Source organism: Camelina sativa, chromosome 2 (assembly GCF_000633955.1).
Source record: "Camelina sativa cultivar DH55 chromosome 2, Cs, whole genome shotgun sequence".
NCBI classification, from domain to species: Eukaryota; Viridiplantae; Streptophyta; class Magnoliopsida; order Brassicales; family Brassicaceae; genus Camelina; species Camelina sativa.
This window is the reverse complement of record NC_025686.1, coordinates 27,969,306-27,985,938: the sequence shown is the minus strand read 5'-3', so window position 1 is coordinate 27,985,938 and position 16,633 is coordinate 27,969,306. Positions and strand designations below refer to the sequence as shown.

Sequence of the window (16,633 nt, the reverse complement as noted above, 5' to 3'; positions counted from 1 at the left end):
CTTTTTATCTGTTTCAGAACTATGTTTTCTTAAGTTGTATATGTGATTCATCACCTACGGACACCACTTCAGGCTGCTTCAAAGAAGAGGTCAAGAAGACATTTATTGGAAACAAATGATTTACTTAACAACCGTAGTGAAGGTGCACCAGTTGATCCCATGGCGCTTCCAGCTTCTTATCAAAAGATGAGGTCTCTGATCTTGAGCCTTAAAAATGAAATATCCACTGATATAGCGATCCATGACTGCAACGTGCTCCCAAGGTTTGTTTTAAACTAAGTCAAAGATATGCAGCATATATGTTAACATACCGGTTTGCTTCTCATTTTATCTTTCTAATGATTTCTCTCTGTTAACTTTTGAACAGCTTTATAGACCTTCCAAATCATTCAGCGGCAATATATAGTGTTGATCTCTGCAATAGGCTCCGGGAATTTCTTCTTGTATGGCCTCCTCCTGGACCATCACCTGCGGTTGTTGACCTAGTTATAACAACCGCAGACTTTCAGAGAGATATCTCTAGCTGGAACATAAAGTAAGTTCACTAACTAAGTTTTAACTTATACATTCCTATAGGCACCTAAATATATTGTTTGTCTTGCAGTCCTATTAAAGGTGGCGTTAATGCCAAGGAGCTTTTCTATTCATATATCACAACCTGGATTGAAGAGAAACGACGAGTTTTATATGAACTCTGCAAGCTAGAGACGGTACGTATCATGCAAATGAGTTCTTCCAAGTTTGATCATAAACTGTAGAACTTAGAACATTCTAAGTACATTCTATCTGCTTTTCACTTTTCAGTCAAAAGCATGTGGCGAGATTCCGGGATTGACTTCTCCTTTTGTCGATGAGATGTATGAGAGACTCAATGGGACACTTGATGAATACGATATCATCATTAGGCGGTGGCCAGAATACGCAATATCCTTGGAGAAAGTAAGTCAAAGACTTCTTTTAAGTCCAATCACTTGTTGTGTTGTTGTTTAAATGGATCATAATTTAAGTGTTACTGTTGTTCCATGAAAAAAGGTTGTAGCAGACTCAGAAAAGGCAATAGTTGAAGCCATGGAGAAACAATTTGCTGAGATTTTATCTCCGTTAAAGGAAAGTAAAATATTTGGCCTAAAAATTGTCCAGAAACTCACCAAAGGCACGCCTAATCCTTATTCTGTTCCAAAAGAGGTAAGTTGCTTATTGTAATTTTGCTAGTTTTTTTTTCTGGTTGTAAGAGGAGAAGACATTGACGTCATTTTGGTAAAATTTTCAGCTTGGAGTTCTTCTCAACTCAATGAAAAGAGTGCTTGACATTTTACGCCCGAGTATAGAGAACCGATTCAAATTGTGGAATTCATATATCCCTGATGGAGAAAACAGAGTCTTGGGGGAGCGGTTAAGTGAGGTGACAGTTTTGTTAAGAGCCAAATTCAGAAGTTATATGCAAGCGCTTGTAGAGAAACTCGCAGAGAATGTATGTACTCTCTCTAATTATCTTCCAAAAATTCGATTTTCTTCTGCGTTTTGTTCTCAGAGCCAGCTTTTGTTAAAATCAATTTCTTGATTTTGTTTATGTTAACAGACGAGGATACAAAGTCAGATGAAGCTAAAGACAATCATCCACGACTTAAGGGAAACCACAGCAGAACCGGATGTTAGAAACCGAATGACGGCATTGAAGGATTTGCTAGACAAAACTATCGATCATCTACACGGTGTTTTCTTACCCGATGTGTTTGTGACAATCTGCAGAGGAATCTGGGACCGAATGGGACAGGTTAGAGACATCGTTACATTTCATTACACTGGTTCTTTTTCTCTTCTGCAATTACCTTCAATGTTCTGTTCTTTCTTTTGTTTTCCAGGATGTGCTTCGTCTTTTGGAAGATAGGAAAGATAATGTGACTTGGCACAAAGGACCGAGAATCGCAGTTTCTGTAAGTGTTGTTTTGAAACCTTTTCATTGTTGTTGTTGTTGCCATGTTTTCTGATGAAATTGGTTGATACGTTTAGGTGTTAGATGAAATATTTGCGACACAAATGCAAAGCTTGCTTGGAAACGCATTGAAGCCGGAGCACTTGGAGCCACCAAGATCAATGATGGAACTCAGGTCGATGCTATGCAAAGATTCTACGGATTACAGAGAAGGAGGTTACAACTACTAGTACCAGACATTGAAAGCCGGTGAAGAATCTGGTTCTTTTTGTTTTACTGTGTTTGGTTCATTGGTATGGTATGGTATGGAGAAGTTTTGGGCATTGCCTAGCATATGTAGTTAAAAAAAGAAAGAGGGGGTAAACAATGATTGTAACTGTACTGTATGTAGTAAAAAGTTGAGAAGAAAAGAAGAGACTCGCATTTTGTAACAACGGACCGAGTTTAGTGGTGCAAATCGTTGACTCTGGTTAAAAGACAGATGAGAGACGGTTAGAAAAGGCGCGTGTTAACTAACGTCTGTCTAAGTTGGGCACTAAAAGATACAGTAAAAAAGAAAAGCAAAATGTCGACAGACAGATTCGAACCCTGGAAATCACACTCACTAACCACTCGACCAGAGCGAGGAGTTGCTTTGCACACCGCAATAATTAAATATATATAACTAAAAAGTTGAAAAAAAAAGAAAAAAAGAAACGTCGCCTGAGAGATTCGAACTCTCGCGGGAAAATCCCACTCACTTAGCAGGCGAGCGCCTTAACCACTCGGCCAAAGCGACGTTTTTGATAAATACGCCGCAATAATTAAATATATAATAATAAAATAATGGCTTCCATATTAAATAACACGTACCAACTACACGAAGACATAAAATTGTACTTTTCAGCTAGTTCGGTTCGTTATAGTTTTTGAACTATTCGGTTTGGTTCCGAATAAGTTTTTGGGGTCACAGGATAATGTGGCCAAAGCCTCGAATATATAAAGTCTTTGTTGAAGATTCCAAAACGATAGAACCAGAACAGCTCTTTTTCTAGTTTTGTTTTAAAAAACAGTAAGAACTAAGAAGGGACCAAAAACACACAAAAGAAAGAGAAAAATAAAAATCGAAAACGACAAAAGAGAGAGAGAACAAGTGCACGTTTATTCCCTCCTTTCTTCACTTTCTCTCTCTACAAACAAACACAAACCAATTCCTGATTTCTTCCTTCTTCTGTCTCTCTCTCTCTCTCTCTCTCTCTAGCTTTTTTTTTAGTCTCTCCAGATGCCCAAATCCTTCACCCGCCGTCGCTTCTCTAACCTCCGCCGTCTTAGATTCCACATTTACTCATCATACTCTCATCATCACCCACCTCCTCTGCATCATCATCAATCTCTCTCTTTCTTTCTTTGTAGACAATGTTAATTACAGCTTCCTCCTCCTACGTTTCCTCTCTTGTCTGAGATTTTATTACACAATGCCTGAAACTGGAGGAGTCCTAGGGTTTCGTTTTATCTTGATTGGGTTTATCCTGTTGGTGTTTCTTCTCATTCGCCGCCAATGGAGATCTGCTTCTGTCAAAAGAGACCAAGTCCTTCGTCTCATTGCTTTAGCCACCGAGGAATCTTATCTCGCTGAGGAGGTTCATGTTCGATCCCCCACTGATGCCGCCGCCAACTCCGTTTCGGATGTTCATCGTTGCGCTGTTTGTCTTTACCCTACCTCTACTCGTTGCTCCAAGTGCAAATCTGTTCGTTACTGGTTCGTTTCCTCCCTAATTTGATCATCTTTTTGAATCCTGAGAGATTTGAAGATGGCTAGTTTTAGAATCCGATCGATCACGAAGTAAAGTTTAGATTTTTATTTTGGTTCTGTACTGTTTCGCTTTTAAAAATTCATTCTTTTTTTGTTGTTGGAATAGTTCTAGCAAGTGTCAGATTCTTCATTGGCGACGAGGTCACAAGGATGAATGTAAATCGCCTTCTCTTCCTGATTACGATGAAGAAGAAAAGGACGATTCTGTTCATTCTAATGGTAACTTTAGATACTTGAGATTTAAGCATTTGATTTGATCTGTAAAGGTTTCACATTTGGTGGTTTGTGATTTTGATGACTTGAACCTCTCTGTAGGTGCAAAAGAGTCGAATTTTGAACTTCCATCTCGTATGACTGGAATTGAATCATCATCATCATCAGAAATACCCTCCAATGATAATGGCAAGTCTGTTGATGTTTCCTTTGATATGTCTACAACTAGGCCTAGTATTCATAAAGTGCAAGCTACATCTGAAGCTGTTGATTTCACTACTTCTATAAGCAAAAAGGTTGATAATCTCTATGAGACCAGGCCACTAGGTAGGAAGAAATCACGTCATCGTATAGAGAAGGTTGAATCAGCGAGAAAGACTGATGCAAAGCCGCGGAAAACTGGCAATCAAAATTCACGTAGGTCAGGTGACTTGGCTGAAATGTCAGTTTCAGATCAATTTTTGTCAGTTGGGTATGAAGAAGAAATGAATGCACTTGGACATGGAAGAATTACATCTGAACCATCTAGTGCTTCTGCTGCAATGTCATCTTCAACTGTTCTCCTACCTTCAAAACCTAATAGTAAGCCAAAAGTGTCCCTAGGTTCATCAAGTAGTGGATTGAAAACATCGGTGCAGAAAGTTGTTCAGCATTTTAGACCCCCAAAATCGTCAAATATATCTCAACCTTCCAGTTCTATTGATGAGGTTACTAGATAATACGATTGCAAGTTTAAGTTTTTTAACTATGAATATATCTACTCCCATTATCCCATTAATGTTTCTGTTTCCTTTTTTTTGTGTGCAGATGAGCTTCTCTTATGAGTTGTTTGTGAAACTCTACTGTGATAGAGTAGAATTACAGCCATTTGGCCTTGTGAACTTAGGGAACAGGTACGTTCAGATAACTTTTCTTGCTTATAGCATGATGATATTTAGCAATTGTAGTTTGAGAGATATACTAGTATTAAGCTGTGGACTGGCCGTGTTTTTAATGTACTGTTACTAATGCTTATCACTTATATTATTACTTTTGTAGTTGTTATGCAAATGCTGTCCTTCAGTGCTTGGCATTCACTCGGCCACTTATATCATACCTTATTCGGGGATTACACTCTAAAACATGTAAGCTGCACACCAAAGTGATTATTACTGCTCTTTTTGTAACTATGTGGAATCGTATCTTGATAGTTGAATTTTTCAGGTAGAAAGAAGAGTTGGTGTTTTGTTTGTGAGTTTGAATACTTAATTTTAAAGGCAAGGGGTGGAGAATCTCCTCTATCACCTATCAAGATCTTATCAAAATTACAAAAGATCGGGAAGCATCTTGGCCCTGGAAAGGAAGAAGATGCACACGAGTTTTTAAGGTGAATCCATATGTGTTATGCTTTTCAGTAGTTTTTTTCTTTAATTCAATATTTTCGCAAAGGTGTTCACATTGTTCTTTCATAAGAATGCCAGGTGTGCTGTTGATACAATGCAATCTGTTTTTCTGAAAGAGGCTGATGCAGCTGGTCCATTTGCTGAAGAAACTACTTTAGTAGGCCTTACGTTTGGTGGATATCTTCACTCCAAGGTTATATATTATTAGCAAATTGTATATTGCCTTTATTACCAAAATTAGAGCATTGTCTGTTGCTTTGTTAGCATTCAAGTAATCATTCACTTTATTACACAGATTAAATGCATGAGATGCCTCCACAAATCTGAGCGATCGGAGCTGATGATGGATCTAACTGTTGAGATAGATGGGGATATAGGAAGCCTCGAAGAAGCACTTGCTCAATTTACAGCCTACGAAGTCCTAGATGGAGAGAACCGGTACTTCTGTGGCAGGTAGTAGAAATTTTCTATTGGAAACTTAATATATACGTTAGGAAAGCTACTCCTAATTCCTTTGCCTTCTTTATACAACAACCACAGATGTAAATCTTACCAGAAAGCCAAAAAGAAACTGATGATACTGGAAGGACCCAATATTCTTACTGTCGTGCTGAAACGTTTTCAGGTGAGTCATCATCCTCATTAGTTTGATGGTGTCTACTACTATTGGGTTTCCTCGGAAGAATGATTTCTTTTGGTCATGCAGTCTGATAACTTTGGGAAGCTGAGCAAACCAATACATTTTCCCGAGCTTCTCGATATTAGCCCGTATATGAGTGACCAAAAGAACGGGGAGCATCCTGTGTATAGTCTCTACGCAGTGGTGGTCCATTTGGATGCTATGAGCACTTCGTTTTCAGGTCATTATGTTTGCTACATAAAAACCCCCCTTCATGGAGATTGGTTCAAAATTGATGACAGCAATGTAGGTCTCAGCAGTATACCATTTAAATCTATTATATATATATATATATATATATTTATCGAAACTTGATTTTTGATTCTGAGAATTCGTAGGTTTTCCCGGTGCAGTTAGAGACTGTATTACTAGAAGGAGCTTACATGCTTCTTTATGCAAGGTGAATATACAAAGAGAGAGAGGACACATATCATCATAAAAACCCAAATCTTGTTCATTTATTTAATGATCCTCTTCTTTCTTTGGCAGAGATTCTCCGAGACCGCTGAGCAAGAACGGTGGTGGTCGGAAACCAAAGGAAAGAAGAAGTTTGGCCGCAATTCCGTCAACAAGACACGGCAACAAACAGAGAGACAGTACTTTGTTGCCGCGTGTGGACTCGTCGAGTGGAAGTCTGTCGTCACTGTTTAGCTCATCAGACACAACAAGCTCATGTAGCACAAAAGACTCATCAGGAGGCATTGAGAATTTATCAGATTACCTGTTTGGTGAAGTTGAACCGGTTTGGAAACTAGACCGTCGTGATTCATCTGCTCAAACGTTTTATTGAGGTTTTGTTGTTGAGTCTGTTGGCCATCATTTTTTTTTAACTTTGAACCAACAAGCCAAAAAGATAGAAAGTGATCATTTTTTGAATCCACTATATTGGAGCTAAAGTGTACAGTTTTGAATAACTCTGTTCATCTTTCTTCACTTCTCACATCCAATTTACACTACATAAATAATACATATTTTGAATAAAAAATCGTAAGATCTGTGCTCAAAGCAGCCACTGTTTTGACTAACACATTGTAAATGTTGAGTTCTCCGGTCGGTAAGAAATGAGAAAGAATCAAACTATCTCGTTCCACATTGGTGTGTTTTTTTTTTTACTTTTGCCCAAATTCTTGAATTGTTCTTGTGGCCAGCGTAAGAACGTCTACAAACGCAGAGAAGGAAGCGCGAAGAAGCCTTGCCTCTGTTGCTTCAAAATGCCTGTAAGATTATCCGGTGAGAAAAGATCCAAATTAGTATAAAGAAGTAGGCGAAGTCGAATAGGACCCGAAAGAAAGATGTCTAGTTAAAAATCAGTCTTGTAAGCGATTCAAGGATCAAAGAAGGCGATGGAAGGAGGACTTGAAGAAACTCACACAGAAAGCTTGTTGTTTGATACCGACATAACTCTTACTCACCTTATCAGGCTGCAACTGCATTAATGATGAGATCACACATCAGTAACATGAGTGAAATGGGATAAAAAGCTTGTTGGAAATTTCGATTATTAATTCATAGATTGGAGTAGAATTCAAACCTCTGTATCAACAGCCAATGATGTGTAAGCAATCAAAGCATGTTCTTCTGACTCGAAATTCACATCCAAATTACTGCCAAAGATAAAATTGGCAAAAGCTCTGTTACATCAATTCAAATCCCAAACTTCCCCATTATGAAGAAACAAGTCTATAACAGTGTAATCCTCTTAATTAAGCTAATTGAGCGGAGTAATAAAACTAACTAGGTCGTATTATTACTCTTGTTTATGTGGGGGTAAAGATCGAAACTTTTGAGTCTATTCCTTCAAATTGATCAGACCCAAGATTTCTATAATCGAATCCGTCTGTTCTATAATCAGATACAGAGGAAACGTGTAACTAAGAGCTAAATCGAATCACCAGAGAGTAGAAGCGAAGTACGAGAATTTACAGAACATACCAGCTAAAATCCCAGGTTTGGTCAGAACGAACAGTCGCAGCCATTTTTCTCTGCTCCTTCCTTCGTCAATGGAGGTAATACATAATGCAAAACTCACTCAAATCAATCCAACACAAAACAAAGTGGTCTTTTCTAACCAAACTCAAAACAATGATTGATCTTTCGAACCAAACAGAGACACTGCAAACTCTCAATTTCTCAATACAATTCGATAAAGCAATTGAATGCTCTCTTTAAGCAAAAAATTGTTAAAAAGTTTCGCGATTTGATCAAATTACCCAATTATGAGACAAAAACTGATTACAGATTAGCTAACCGCCGAAGTAATCTTTATAATAAGGTTTTTTTTTTTTTTTTACATTCTTTTATTGAAACGGCGCCGTTGCTTCAAACTTAGGTTTAAGGGCGAGAAGAGTTGTGAGGTGCGTGGCTAGGGTTTTGTGTATTTTTTTCGATAAGCGCAAGTGTGATGAGGTGCATTGACCATGGACGGTACTTGAATTCACTATATTCGAGCTGAAACGGCTCTCTTACACACTATACCATCACCATTGGTGGCCGCAAAATACAGACACAAAATATAAAATACAAACAAGTCCAAAGTATAAAAAAAAAAAAAAAAGCCTCACAGTAAAAAAGAAAAATATGTAATACTAAATACTTTCATGTTTTAAGTCGTCGATTTGGTATCTTTTAAGACTCCTCCTTTCTCTAGCTCTCCAACGAGTTCCCTTAGAGAGGGAACCTTCATGGCTAGAGTTCTGTATAGTCTAGAGTACCGAGCCCGTGTGCCATCTGCTGTTCTAGCTAAGGCCAGTGAACTTAGAGCTTCTGGTAACTGACCAAACACTTGTTTCATTTCCTCTAAGCTCATGTTTTCTAAAACCGAAGGTCTTGGCACAACTCTCACGATTTCTCCTCCTTTAGGTTCTTGAATACGAGCATCCGCTTTGATTACGAGCTCCGAGTTGGAGTTTGCTCCGCATTTTACGATGAATGGAGCTGAAGAGCCTCCCGTGTTGAATTGCAAAACGTTCCATTGAGACACATCGGTTTCTGTTGAAGATATTGATTCTAATGGAGGTCTCTTTTCGTCTTGAAGAATGTCCTCCTGTTCTCGAATCGTCTGCAGTCCAATAAATAAAAACAGCAAGTTACAAGTTATCAAACTTCTCAAGACTTTTGGATCGATCTTTTTTTTCTCGACTTGTATTCATCACTTACCTCGACCAACTGGTGAGCCGTATCAATTTCTCTTTGTGCACATGGATGATCAACATCAAGGAGAGAAGGCATTCGTTCATTAAGTACATCAAGAGACTCAAGCAATGCTTTCTTCTTGCTTTTACTCAAAACGTGGACTGAGGCTTGTCTTGTTATTTCCTTCAAGAAGCAAACCGATTTTATTTCTTCTTGTAGTTAATCATAACTAAGATAGAGAGAAAGACTCGTAATGGTTTCAAATGATAAGAGTTATAGATACCTTGACTTGCTTTAGTATGGCATCTAGAGAAATGAGGGAGGCTAATCTTGAGTCTTCAGCTGCTGTAGAAAGATTTTGAACAGGAGAATTGCCTTCTTCCAAGGTAAACAAAGCTGCATCACTTCTCATCTGTTCCAAAATCTGATATATAGAACGAAAATGGAATTACGGTACTTGAAAAAACTCTTAGGAGATCAAGACTGAGATTAACGTTATGACAGCATATGGTTCTTTTTCAGGGTTTACCTTTCTTCTTTTGTGGTCAACAGACTCGAGAGCTGATCGAAGCTTCGCGACTTGACCAGCATCTTCTGCTTCTTCTGAAGCCAAAGTACCAGCAATATCCTAATCAAACACTCCCATATCAGATCTCACATGGCAAACAAGTTCTCTAGCGACTAAGACCGAGATCTCAACATAATCCCTTAACAGATTTCTTATTTAAAATCAGTTACTGCTGAAATCATTCTGAAATTTTCAACTCAAAAAAAAAACACACATCAAGTTCACCTTTGACATGGCATATATACCTTTAAATGCTGCATCTGAGAAGTGTAGACTCGTTTTGCATACTCAGATAAAAGCTGTCCTAAAGCGTCCGTGTGAGGTGGCACCGCAGCTCCTACTCCAGCCATCCAGCCATCCATAATTGCTGTGGAAAGAAGCTCTAATTGGCCAGTGGTTCCTCCTGAAACATCATCTACTGTAACAGAGAGAAACTCAAAACTTTCTACAAGCCATGACCTAATCTGTCTTTGCAGTTCACCAGCCGGAGTGTGAACAAATAAAGCAGCCAAGGGTTGGTTTCCAATGGCAAAACTTTTGGCTTCATCTTGTATCTCCCTCAGCTTTCCTCCAGTTACCTGCTGCCTCCCAGTATCCTAAGAAAAATTAGAAACAAGAGAAGCATGTATGTTTGTATCTTGGATAATCAGTTATAAGGTTAAAATAAAGGATCTCTGGGACTCATAGATATCTTACCTGGTCATGTCCACGGATTCTTGAAACTACAGATACCAACTTACTTTTCTTGTCTAGCTTTAAATTTACTTTAAAGCCATGAATCTGCTCATCATGATATCGAACTGGTGATCTGCCTGGGCTGCTACTCCCGCTGGAGCTTCTACTTCGACTAGTATATGGCTTCTCCAAAAAGCGTTCAACAGGAGCAACCTAAAAAAAGTGGGTGACGTGAGATTGATCTTTTCCGGGAGAAGAGACTTAGAGTCACACACCAGCAGGAAAGCTAAAAGGAAAATTAGCTAATTAAATCTGGTTATGCACCTTGATCGACTGAAGCTCAGGTGATCGTGCAAGTAAGGACCTTATGTACAATATCCTGACTCGAGAAACAAGCATTGTATCCATTACTCTTCTTGGTTCCATTTTCCGCATAAATGAAAAGACAGCATCTCTGATCTCAGCAAGGATTTCATGCTCTCTGGAAGCACCAGCCTTTATGACAGCTGCCAAGACCTGCAAGTCAACAATTAAACCCATAAATTCTCTTAACATATAAACCTATGAATATTTGAAGACCTATCCCAAACAGCAATATATATGAAACAGAATTTACTGTAGTTCTAACTTCAAATTGTGGTAAAATAGATTCAGTTATTTACATCCCTGAAAAATCTAAAAGGGTACTCCACATCAAATATTAGCACGGTGGCAGTACCAGCATAAGAAGCTTGTTTGCGCCATCAGCAATGGCTGCAAGACCTTCATATTGTTCGGGATCAAAATCATTCAATGCAGCTGTTAAGTATTCTCCAGCTGGAGTGGTTTTTACTAATTCAGAGCTGGATTTTACTATTGCAATCGCGCCTTCATTTTTATCCACTGAAGATGCTAAAGCGCCAGCGCTATTTTTCCTGAAGAAAAATACAGATCAGGTGGTAAGGGGAAGTAAACAAAAATAGAGAAGACATAATGTTGGATTAAATGGTTCCAAGTGATCAAATAACTACCTGTCAACATCTGTAGGCTGCACTGTTGGTGAAGCTTTTGATGAGGGGCTAGATACCTATATACAACAATGAATGAGAAAGCTTTAGCAAATAGCTAGCTGGAGCAGGAAAATCTCCATGTGTATGACAATTAGTAACATTTAATAAAGAGAGGAGATAGAATTATTTTGCTTCCAACAGCTCCAAAAAGAGAAGCGTCCATGGTGTGACTGAATCATGCGCAGTGTAAGATAGAGAAAAGAATCACCTGAGTCGAGCTAGCCACCGACTTTTCTGTTAATCTGTCAAACAATTTTTCATTTTCTTCATGCAACCTCTGCAGAAAGCAACTACTCTCTTCAGACAAATGTTCAGGTCAAATATTATTTTGGTAACTCAAAAATATGGAAGTCACTAATTAAAATGTGCTCAGAAGGAAGACAACGCAGAACCTCAATCAAAGCATCACGTTTTTTCAGTTCTTCCTCAAGTTTCTTGGTAACTGCAGAAGAATCGACTGTGTTCTCAGCTGCCCTGGGCTGAGATTCCATTGGATCTCTTGATCTTGTCATGTCAGACTTCAGGGCTTCCCTTAGTTGTGATTCTAAGTCTTTCATTTTAGACTGCACAAGATTTATGTTAAAAAAAAAAAAGGGAAAGTGAATGTCACGTCTATCACATTCACGGAATGCTACTTGAAAGCAATTTCACAATCTACTTTCTGTTACGTAGATGTTTAAGATAAAAGGCGAGGAGACATGTGCCAAAGTTTAGAAAGTAGATACTAATAAAGTACCAACCTGAAGATTTTGAATGGTGGAATCTTGTTGTTGCACCTGCAGCTTTTGTTTCTGTTCGAACTGTAAAAGTTGAGCTATTTGATTTCGTAACTGAGAATTCTGCTCCTTTTCTATTTTATGCTTGTCTGCAACCATCGTATTCTCTGACTGCAAAAACAAATAAGTTAATCGTTAGCAGAAAGGAATCTTATAAGGAATAACTGATATAAGGAGACACTATCCCAGTCATCATTGAATACTTTTAAATCTGATTGCAGTGTGAATGAAACTCTCCACGCTCTCTGTACTTCATTGTAGAGCAGTACACACTGATCATTTGCTTCTTTAAGTGCTTGTTTTAAACCTGTAACCTCTTGTTTTAGACGCTGAGTTTCCCTCTCCTTCTCCAATAACTCCTTCCGAGAATCATTTGCCTGCAGGAAGAATGATATTTTCAAACCACGTGTACATATATAAACGAATAGCAACTTAGAATAAAAAGTTACTATTAAGTCAAATCGTAATATGTATTATAATTTGAAAATTTAGAATCATCTGCTATATGTATCAAAGTCAAGAGACGGGAGAGAAAGGTAGATGGCTGGCAATTCTCTAATTCCACTTACCACGTCTCTCCATTTCTTAATTGTGTCTCGATTCCCAAGGCTTGGTACAGTATTCCTAGCTCTAGCGGCATAATTGAGACATGACATTATCTCAGACAAGTTCCGAGCACTTGGACAAATATTGACGATCATCAATGTTTTGGAGCTCCCCCCTGTACGTTAAAGAAATTTGTTCTCACTTAAACATTCAATCACTGGGGAGAAATCCTTAACACAAAGGAAACGTAGAGGCACATGCACTGGATAGGATAAGCATTTACCTACTGAATCTGCAAGTATTCTTGTAAGAAATGAGTTCTCGTAAGGAATCGTATCTTTTTTTGACGTCAAAGAGGATAAAACATCTCCCAGCCTACAGAACTCGAGACGTGTGCAGTGAGCAAAGGCTACTGGGACTATTGGTAAATAATCAGAACATAGGTACAATATACAATTGTAAAGTAACAAAAAAAAAAGGAATGGGGAAGGACACTTAAACTTACGCGGAAATTGAATTAGTTACATGGAGCAAATCAGTTACATGATCTCCATTGTCATCTTCCACAGTTAAACCTTCACTTCCAGCCAGGTCAACTAAAGAGAGCTTGCTATTTACATTTTCTCTCGTAATTGTATTGCTATAACAAATGTGCACTGAGACGACCCTACCAAGAGAGCAGAAATCCGGAAAAAAATAGCATGAGTAGAGAATCTTAGCAGAGAATTATAAGCATAAACTAAGAGTAAAGCACAAAGTAAAACATACAAGTGAGTCACATTAGACTTTGGTTTATCTTTCCCTCTTTTTTCAAATGCAGATTTCAGGACTCTCAAGAACTCCGATGGACTATCAACTTTTTCCTGCGATAGTTCTATAACAGATTCGCGTAACCCCATATTGATCTTCGGCAAGTTGCTCTGACAACCCAAGAGTAAATCCCTGATCTAGAAAATGAAAGTTTCGGAATTAGAAAAAACTTTTAATTTTCATATCATAATCATGTTTCACTTAAAATGAAAAAGGAAGCACCTGTTCGTTATAGAGCTCAAAAACTGAAACAGAGAACCTGAACTGAGATGTTGAAGTTGAATCAGAATTGGCCAAGTTGATAAGTTCTTCAAAACAACGAGCATATAAACCATGGTCCTGATTCGATCCTTCCTGCGAAAAAACCAACATCATATCACTCAAACTAACAGAGAGGAAATGGCCTTATGTAGAACTCTCCTAAATCGATAAGATAACACTATGAACATACATGAGCTTGCCTACCGTATTAAAACCTGTCACCATGAAATTTTGTACAGTTCAATGTTCATTCACATAGATATTTTGGGCTTGTTACAGAGCCAAAATGTATAGGAAGCATAAACATATAAATAACCACTTAAAAGCAGGAGAAGATTTTAGAAGCAGAACAGCATCAATGATACGGATACCAAACAAGATTAATATCTAATTTCAAAATTTCAGAGAGGAAAGGGAAAGGAGGGGTAACCATTGTATATGTCTTCCCTGCACGAGTTTGTCCATAGGCAAATATAGAGACGTTAGACCCATCCAGCGCAGATTGCACAAAGGGTTGGACATCACTGAACAATGAAGCTGGGGAAAATTTACAGAATAAGTTCCACAGTTTAAGGAGTACATAGACTATATTTGTAAACCAAACCAAGTATGGATACTTGCTACATTTTTAGACCAACACTGGAAACAGTTCTAAGCATAAAGTAAGACTACATCAACGGTAAAGTAAGCTAACTCACCTTGTCCAGCTTGAGGTCCATAAACTCGGTCAAATTCATATTCTTTCTTAGGATTGGTCAGAGTATCATCACTAGTGTTTACACGTATGGTAGAGTTATCAGGGAATTCAATAATAGAAGGACCCTCGTCTTCAAATAATGGTCTTGCTCGACAAAATACCTTTACGTTCCCTGAAAGGTAGAAAATAAACTACACATTCAGGTCATATAGAAAATCAAGTGTTGAAGGGAAAATCAACAAAAGTATAGATAGAGAAAGGGGGGCAGAGAAAAGACTAATCACGTCGTAAATGGAAGATCTGCACCTTTGGTCGTCAATAAGTCATTGAACAGTCTTTTCTTCTCATTGATAAGTGGAGATATCCTAGCCTGGGTCTCAATGGCATATTGATCTGTGATAGGCTATGCAGATAAGTGAACAAAACACATTCGCCCAAATTCACCACAACAAACAAACATGAAGGAGATAACAGTAACAAAAATCTACAGCAAAACGTATATAGACAAAGATATATAATATTCCTCCAGTATTGAATAAGTGGCCAAGAAATTCTTATCTTCTCAGCGTTCCTTATACATAAATCCTACCAAAAAACCTACACTGTTGTCAAAACTTGACAAGGAATAATACAGTGAAGGGAACTAAAAAAAACTTACCAAGTTTACGACTTTTATCAGCGAGAACACCTAAATAACGTGTAACCCTTTCAAGCTTAGCATTAGAGTACTCTTGAAGATCAGTAGCTTCCTGTCTCAATCCCACATAATCGTCCTTTGCAAGCTGTTTTAACCAAAACCCACTTTTCTTAAACAACAGCTTCATCAACCATCATCCCACTTAATTATTCAATCAAGCATCCCTACTCACACAACCACCCCAATACCATTTCACTAAAAACTTGTACAAGCTCAGCTCTATACTCGTCTAAACATAAAAATCAATTCTCTTAATAGAAACGTAGCTTTCAAAAAAAAACAAAAAGACAAAAAAAATACTAATCCAACCACATTCACATTCAAATCGCTAAGATTCTCATCTGAAAAGAAACATTAAGGAAAGAAATCACACCTGAACTTTATCCTTCAGACTCTGAACCTTAAACGCAAGCTCCGACGAGTGCGAGTTCTTCGGGATCGAGTACCGTCGGAGCGTGGACGACGGAGTCCGATGAACGGAGTCCTCACTAGAAGAAGACTTCCTCGATTCGAACCCAGTAACCTCCCAGTTCCACCTATTATTGTTATTATTACTCTTCTGCTCCGCCATTTTTTTTTACAAATCCAAAAAAAAACCCTAACCCTATTCCAGATTTAGCCACAAACCCACTACAATTCTGGTAGCTGAGAATCTCAGATTCTTCCAAACGAAAGTTTTTGAAATTTATTACCTCCAAATCCAATTTTTTGGTGTTCTCTTTACTTTTTTTTCTTACTTTGTCTCTTTGTCTCTCTCTCTCTCTCAGATATAAAAAAAAAATGAAAGGGCAGAGGCACTGAATATTATACGATGTCGTTTTTTGATATGTTCTTCCTTTTTTAATAAAACTAAACAAAACAAATTGAATGGCAGAGACACCAAAACGTCTTTTAAGACACAAATTGAATGACAGTTAACGACGCCTTCTCGTGTTCGATTTTGGTTCTTTATTTTTAATTTTTTTTTTTTCAAAGATTAAGGAATATATCAAATATAGTAAGCATTTTATTTGACTGATTAAATTCAGGAATATATCAAATATAGTAAGCATTTTTATTGACTGATTAAATTATATAGAGAGACTAGTAGTTAGTCTACTAAAACACAATGACACTTCCAAATTACGGTGCAATGAGTAGGTAGCTACAGTATTAGTCTCTATAGTTTATTTTTAATACGATTAAAGAAAGAATCAATGGCATAAGATGATGATACTCATGATTCATGATAAAGGTGCAATGAAAAAAAAACGAATTTTAATCGATTAAATGATAATGGCACACGCAGTATAATCAGAGATCTGTGTGGTGGTGCTTATTGAATTTTATTTGTTATTTATTTATTTCTTTTATGGAAGTTTGGACCGACCAGATAGCGTGTCATTGAAGGTAAATAATTATTTGTATGTTATCTCTTTATACT

General features: G+C 37.8%; 3 protein-coding genes, 1 non-coding gene and 1 pseudogene across 8 annotated transcripts in view; 2 read left to right on the top strand and 3 right to left on the bottom strand.

Annotated features, from left to right (window-relative positions):
• The window catches only part of LOC104743712, a 7,312-nt gene extending 4,945 nt beyond the window's left edge, over positions 1-2,367 (top strand). For all 3 annotated transcript variants that reach the window (XM_010464773.2, XM_010464767.2, XM_010464778.2), the window contains 7 exons: positions 605-710; positions 805-939; positions 1,033-1,185; positions 1,271-1,471; positions 1,580-1,774; positions 1,863-1,934; positions 2,011-2,367. In XM_010464773.2, coding sequence (XP_010463075.1) covers positions 605-710; positions 805-939; positions 1,033-1,185; positions 1,271-1,471; positions 1,580-1,774; positions 1,863-1,934; positions 2,011-2,163 — 1,015 coding nt within the window. In that variant the 3' untranslated portion in view covers positions 2,164-2,367. The remainder of the gene's footprint in view (positions 1-604; positions 711-804; positions 940-1,032; positions 1,186-1,270; positions 1,472-1,579; positions 1,775-1,862; positions 1,935-2,010) is intronic.
• On the bottom strand, positions 2,630-2,711 carry TRNAS-GCU. The gene has a single exon. It is a non-coding gene; the product is annotated as a tRNA-Ser (tRNA).
• On the top strand, positions 3,116-6,926 carry LOC104743701 (ubiquitin carboxyl-terminal hydrolase 17-like). The gene is made up of 12 exons (XM_010464752.2): positions 3,116-3,671; positions 3,832-3,944; positions 4,041-4,645; positions 4,746-4,831; positions 4,977-5,062; positions 5,142-5,304; positions 5,399-5,513; positions 5,616-5,773; positions 5,861-5,945; positions 6,027-6,245; positions 6,338-6,399; positions 6,489-6,926. The coding sequence occupies exons 1-12, from the start codon at positions 3,388-3,390 to the stop codon at positions 6,787-6,789; spliced, it is 2,277 nt and encodes a 758-aa protein (XP_010463054.1). The 5' UTR covers positions 3,116-3,387; the 3' UTR covers positions 6,790-6,926.
• LOC104743709 lies at positions 6,861-8,236 on the bottom strand (annotated as a pseudogene).
• LOC104743681 (kinesin-like protein KIN-14B) overlaps positions 8,411-16,633 on the bottom strand; it is a 10,548-nt gene continuing 2,325 nt past the window's right edge. The window contains exons 2-24 of one of the 3 annotated variants that reach the window (XM_010464742.2): positions 15,584-15,793; positions 15,172-15,295; positions 14,820-14,906; positions 14,515-14,685; positions 14,247-14,353; positions 13,778-13,909; positions 13,514-13,692; positions 13,251-13,412; positions 13,029-13,120; positions 12,769-12,920; positions 12,403-12,576; positions 12,164-12,310; positions 11,816-11,986; positions 11,632-11,700; positions 11,385-11,440; positions 11,093-11,288; positions 10,699-10,890; positions 10,396-10,587; positions 9,945-10,295; positions 9,661-9,759; positions 9,415-9,555; positions 9,156-9,314; positions 8,411-9,057 (exon numbers count right to left, since the gene is read on the bottom strand). In XM_010464742.2, the coding sequence (XP_010463044.1) occupies positions 8,602-9,057; positions 9,156-9,314; positions 9,415-9,555; positions 9,661-9,759; positions 9,945-10,295; positions 10,396-10,587; positions 10,699-10,890; positions 11,093-11,288; positions 11,385-11,440; positions 11,632-11,700; positions 11,816-11,986; positions 12,164-12,310; positions 12,403-12,576; positions 12,769-12,920; positions 13,029-13,120; positions 13,251-13,412; positions 13,514-13,692; positions 13,778-13,909; positions 14,247-14,353; positions 14,515-14,685; positions 14,820-14,906; positions 15,172-15,295; positions 15,584-15,781 (3,807 nt within the window). In that variant the 5' untranslated portion in view covers positions 15,782-15,793 and the 3' untranslated portion in view covers positions 8,411-8,601. Of the gene's footprint in view, positions 9,058-9,155; positions 9,315-9,414; positions 9,556-9,660; positions 9,760-9,944; positions 10,296-10,395; positions 10,588-10,698; positions 10,891-11,092; positions 11,289-11,384; positions 11,441-11,631; positions 11,701-11,815; positions 11,987-12,163; positions 12,311-12,402; positions 12,577-12,768; positions 12,921-13,028; positions 13,121-13,250; positions 13,413-13,513; positions 13,693-13,777; positions 13,910-14,246; positions 14,354-14,514; positions 14,686-14,819; positions 14,917-15,171; positions 15,296-15,583; positions 16,051-16,633 lie in introns of those variants that run through there. The other 2 variants (XM_010464735.2, XM_010464746.2) reach the window with 2 other exon arrangements.

What these genes read in the sequence shown, in the direction of transcription:
- LOC104743701 (XM_010464752.2), top strand. Translation starts at nt 3,388, where the DNA reads ATGCCTGAAACTGGAGGAGTCCTAGGGTTTCGTTTTATCTTGATTGGG. An exon ending in CTTGTGAACTTAGGGAACAG is followed by an intron (nt 4,832 to 4,976) that starts GTACGTTCAGAT and finishes TTACTTTTGTAG; the next exon opens with TTGTTATGCAAATGCTGTCC. An exon ending in TCGTGCTGAAACGTTTTCAG is followed by an intron (nt 5,946 to 6,026) that starts GTGAGTCATCAT and finishes TTGGTCATGCAG; the next exon opens with TCTGATAACTTTGGGAAGCT.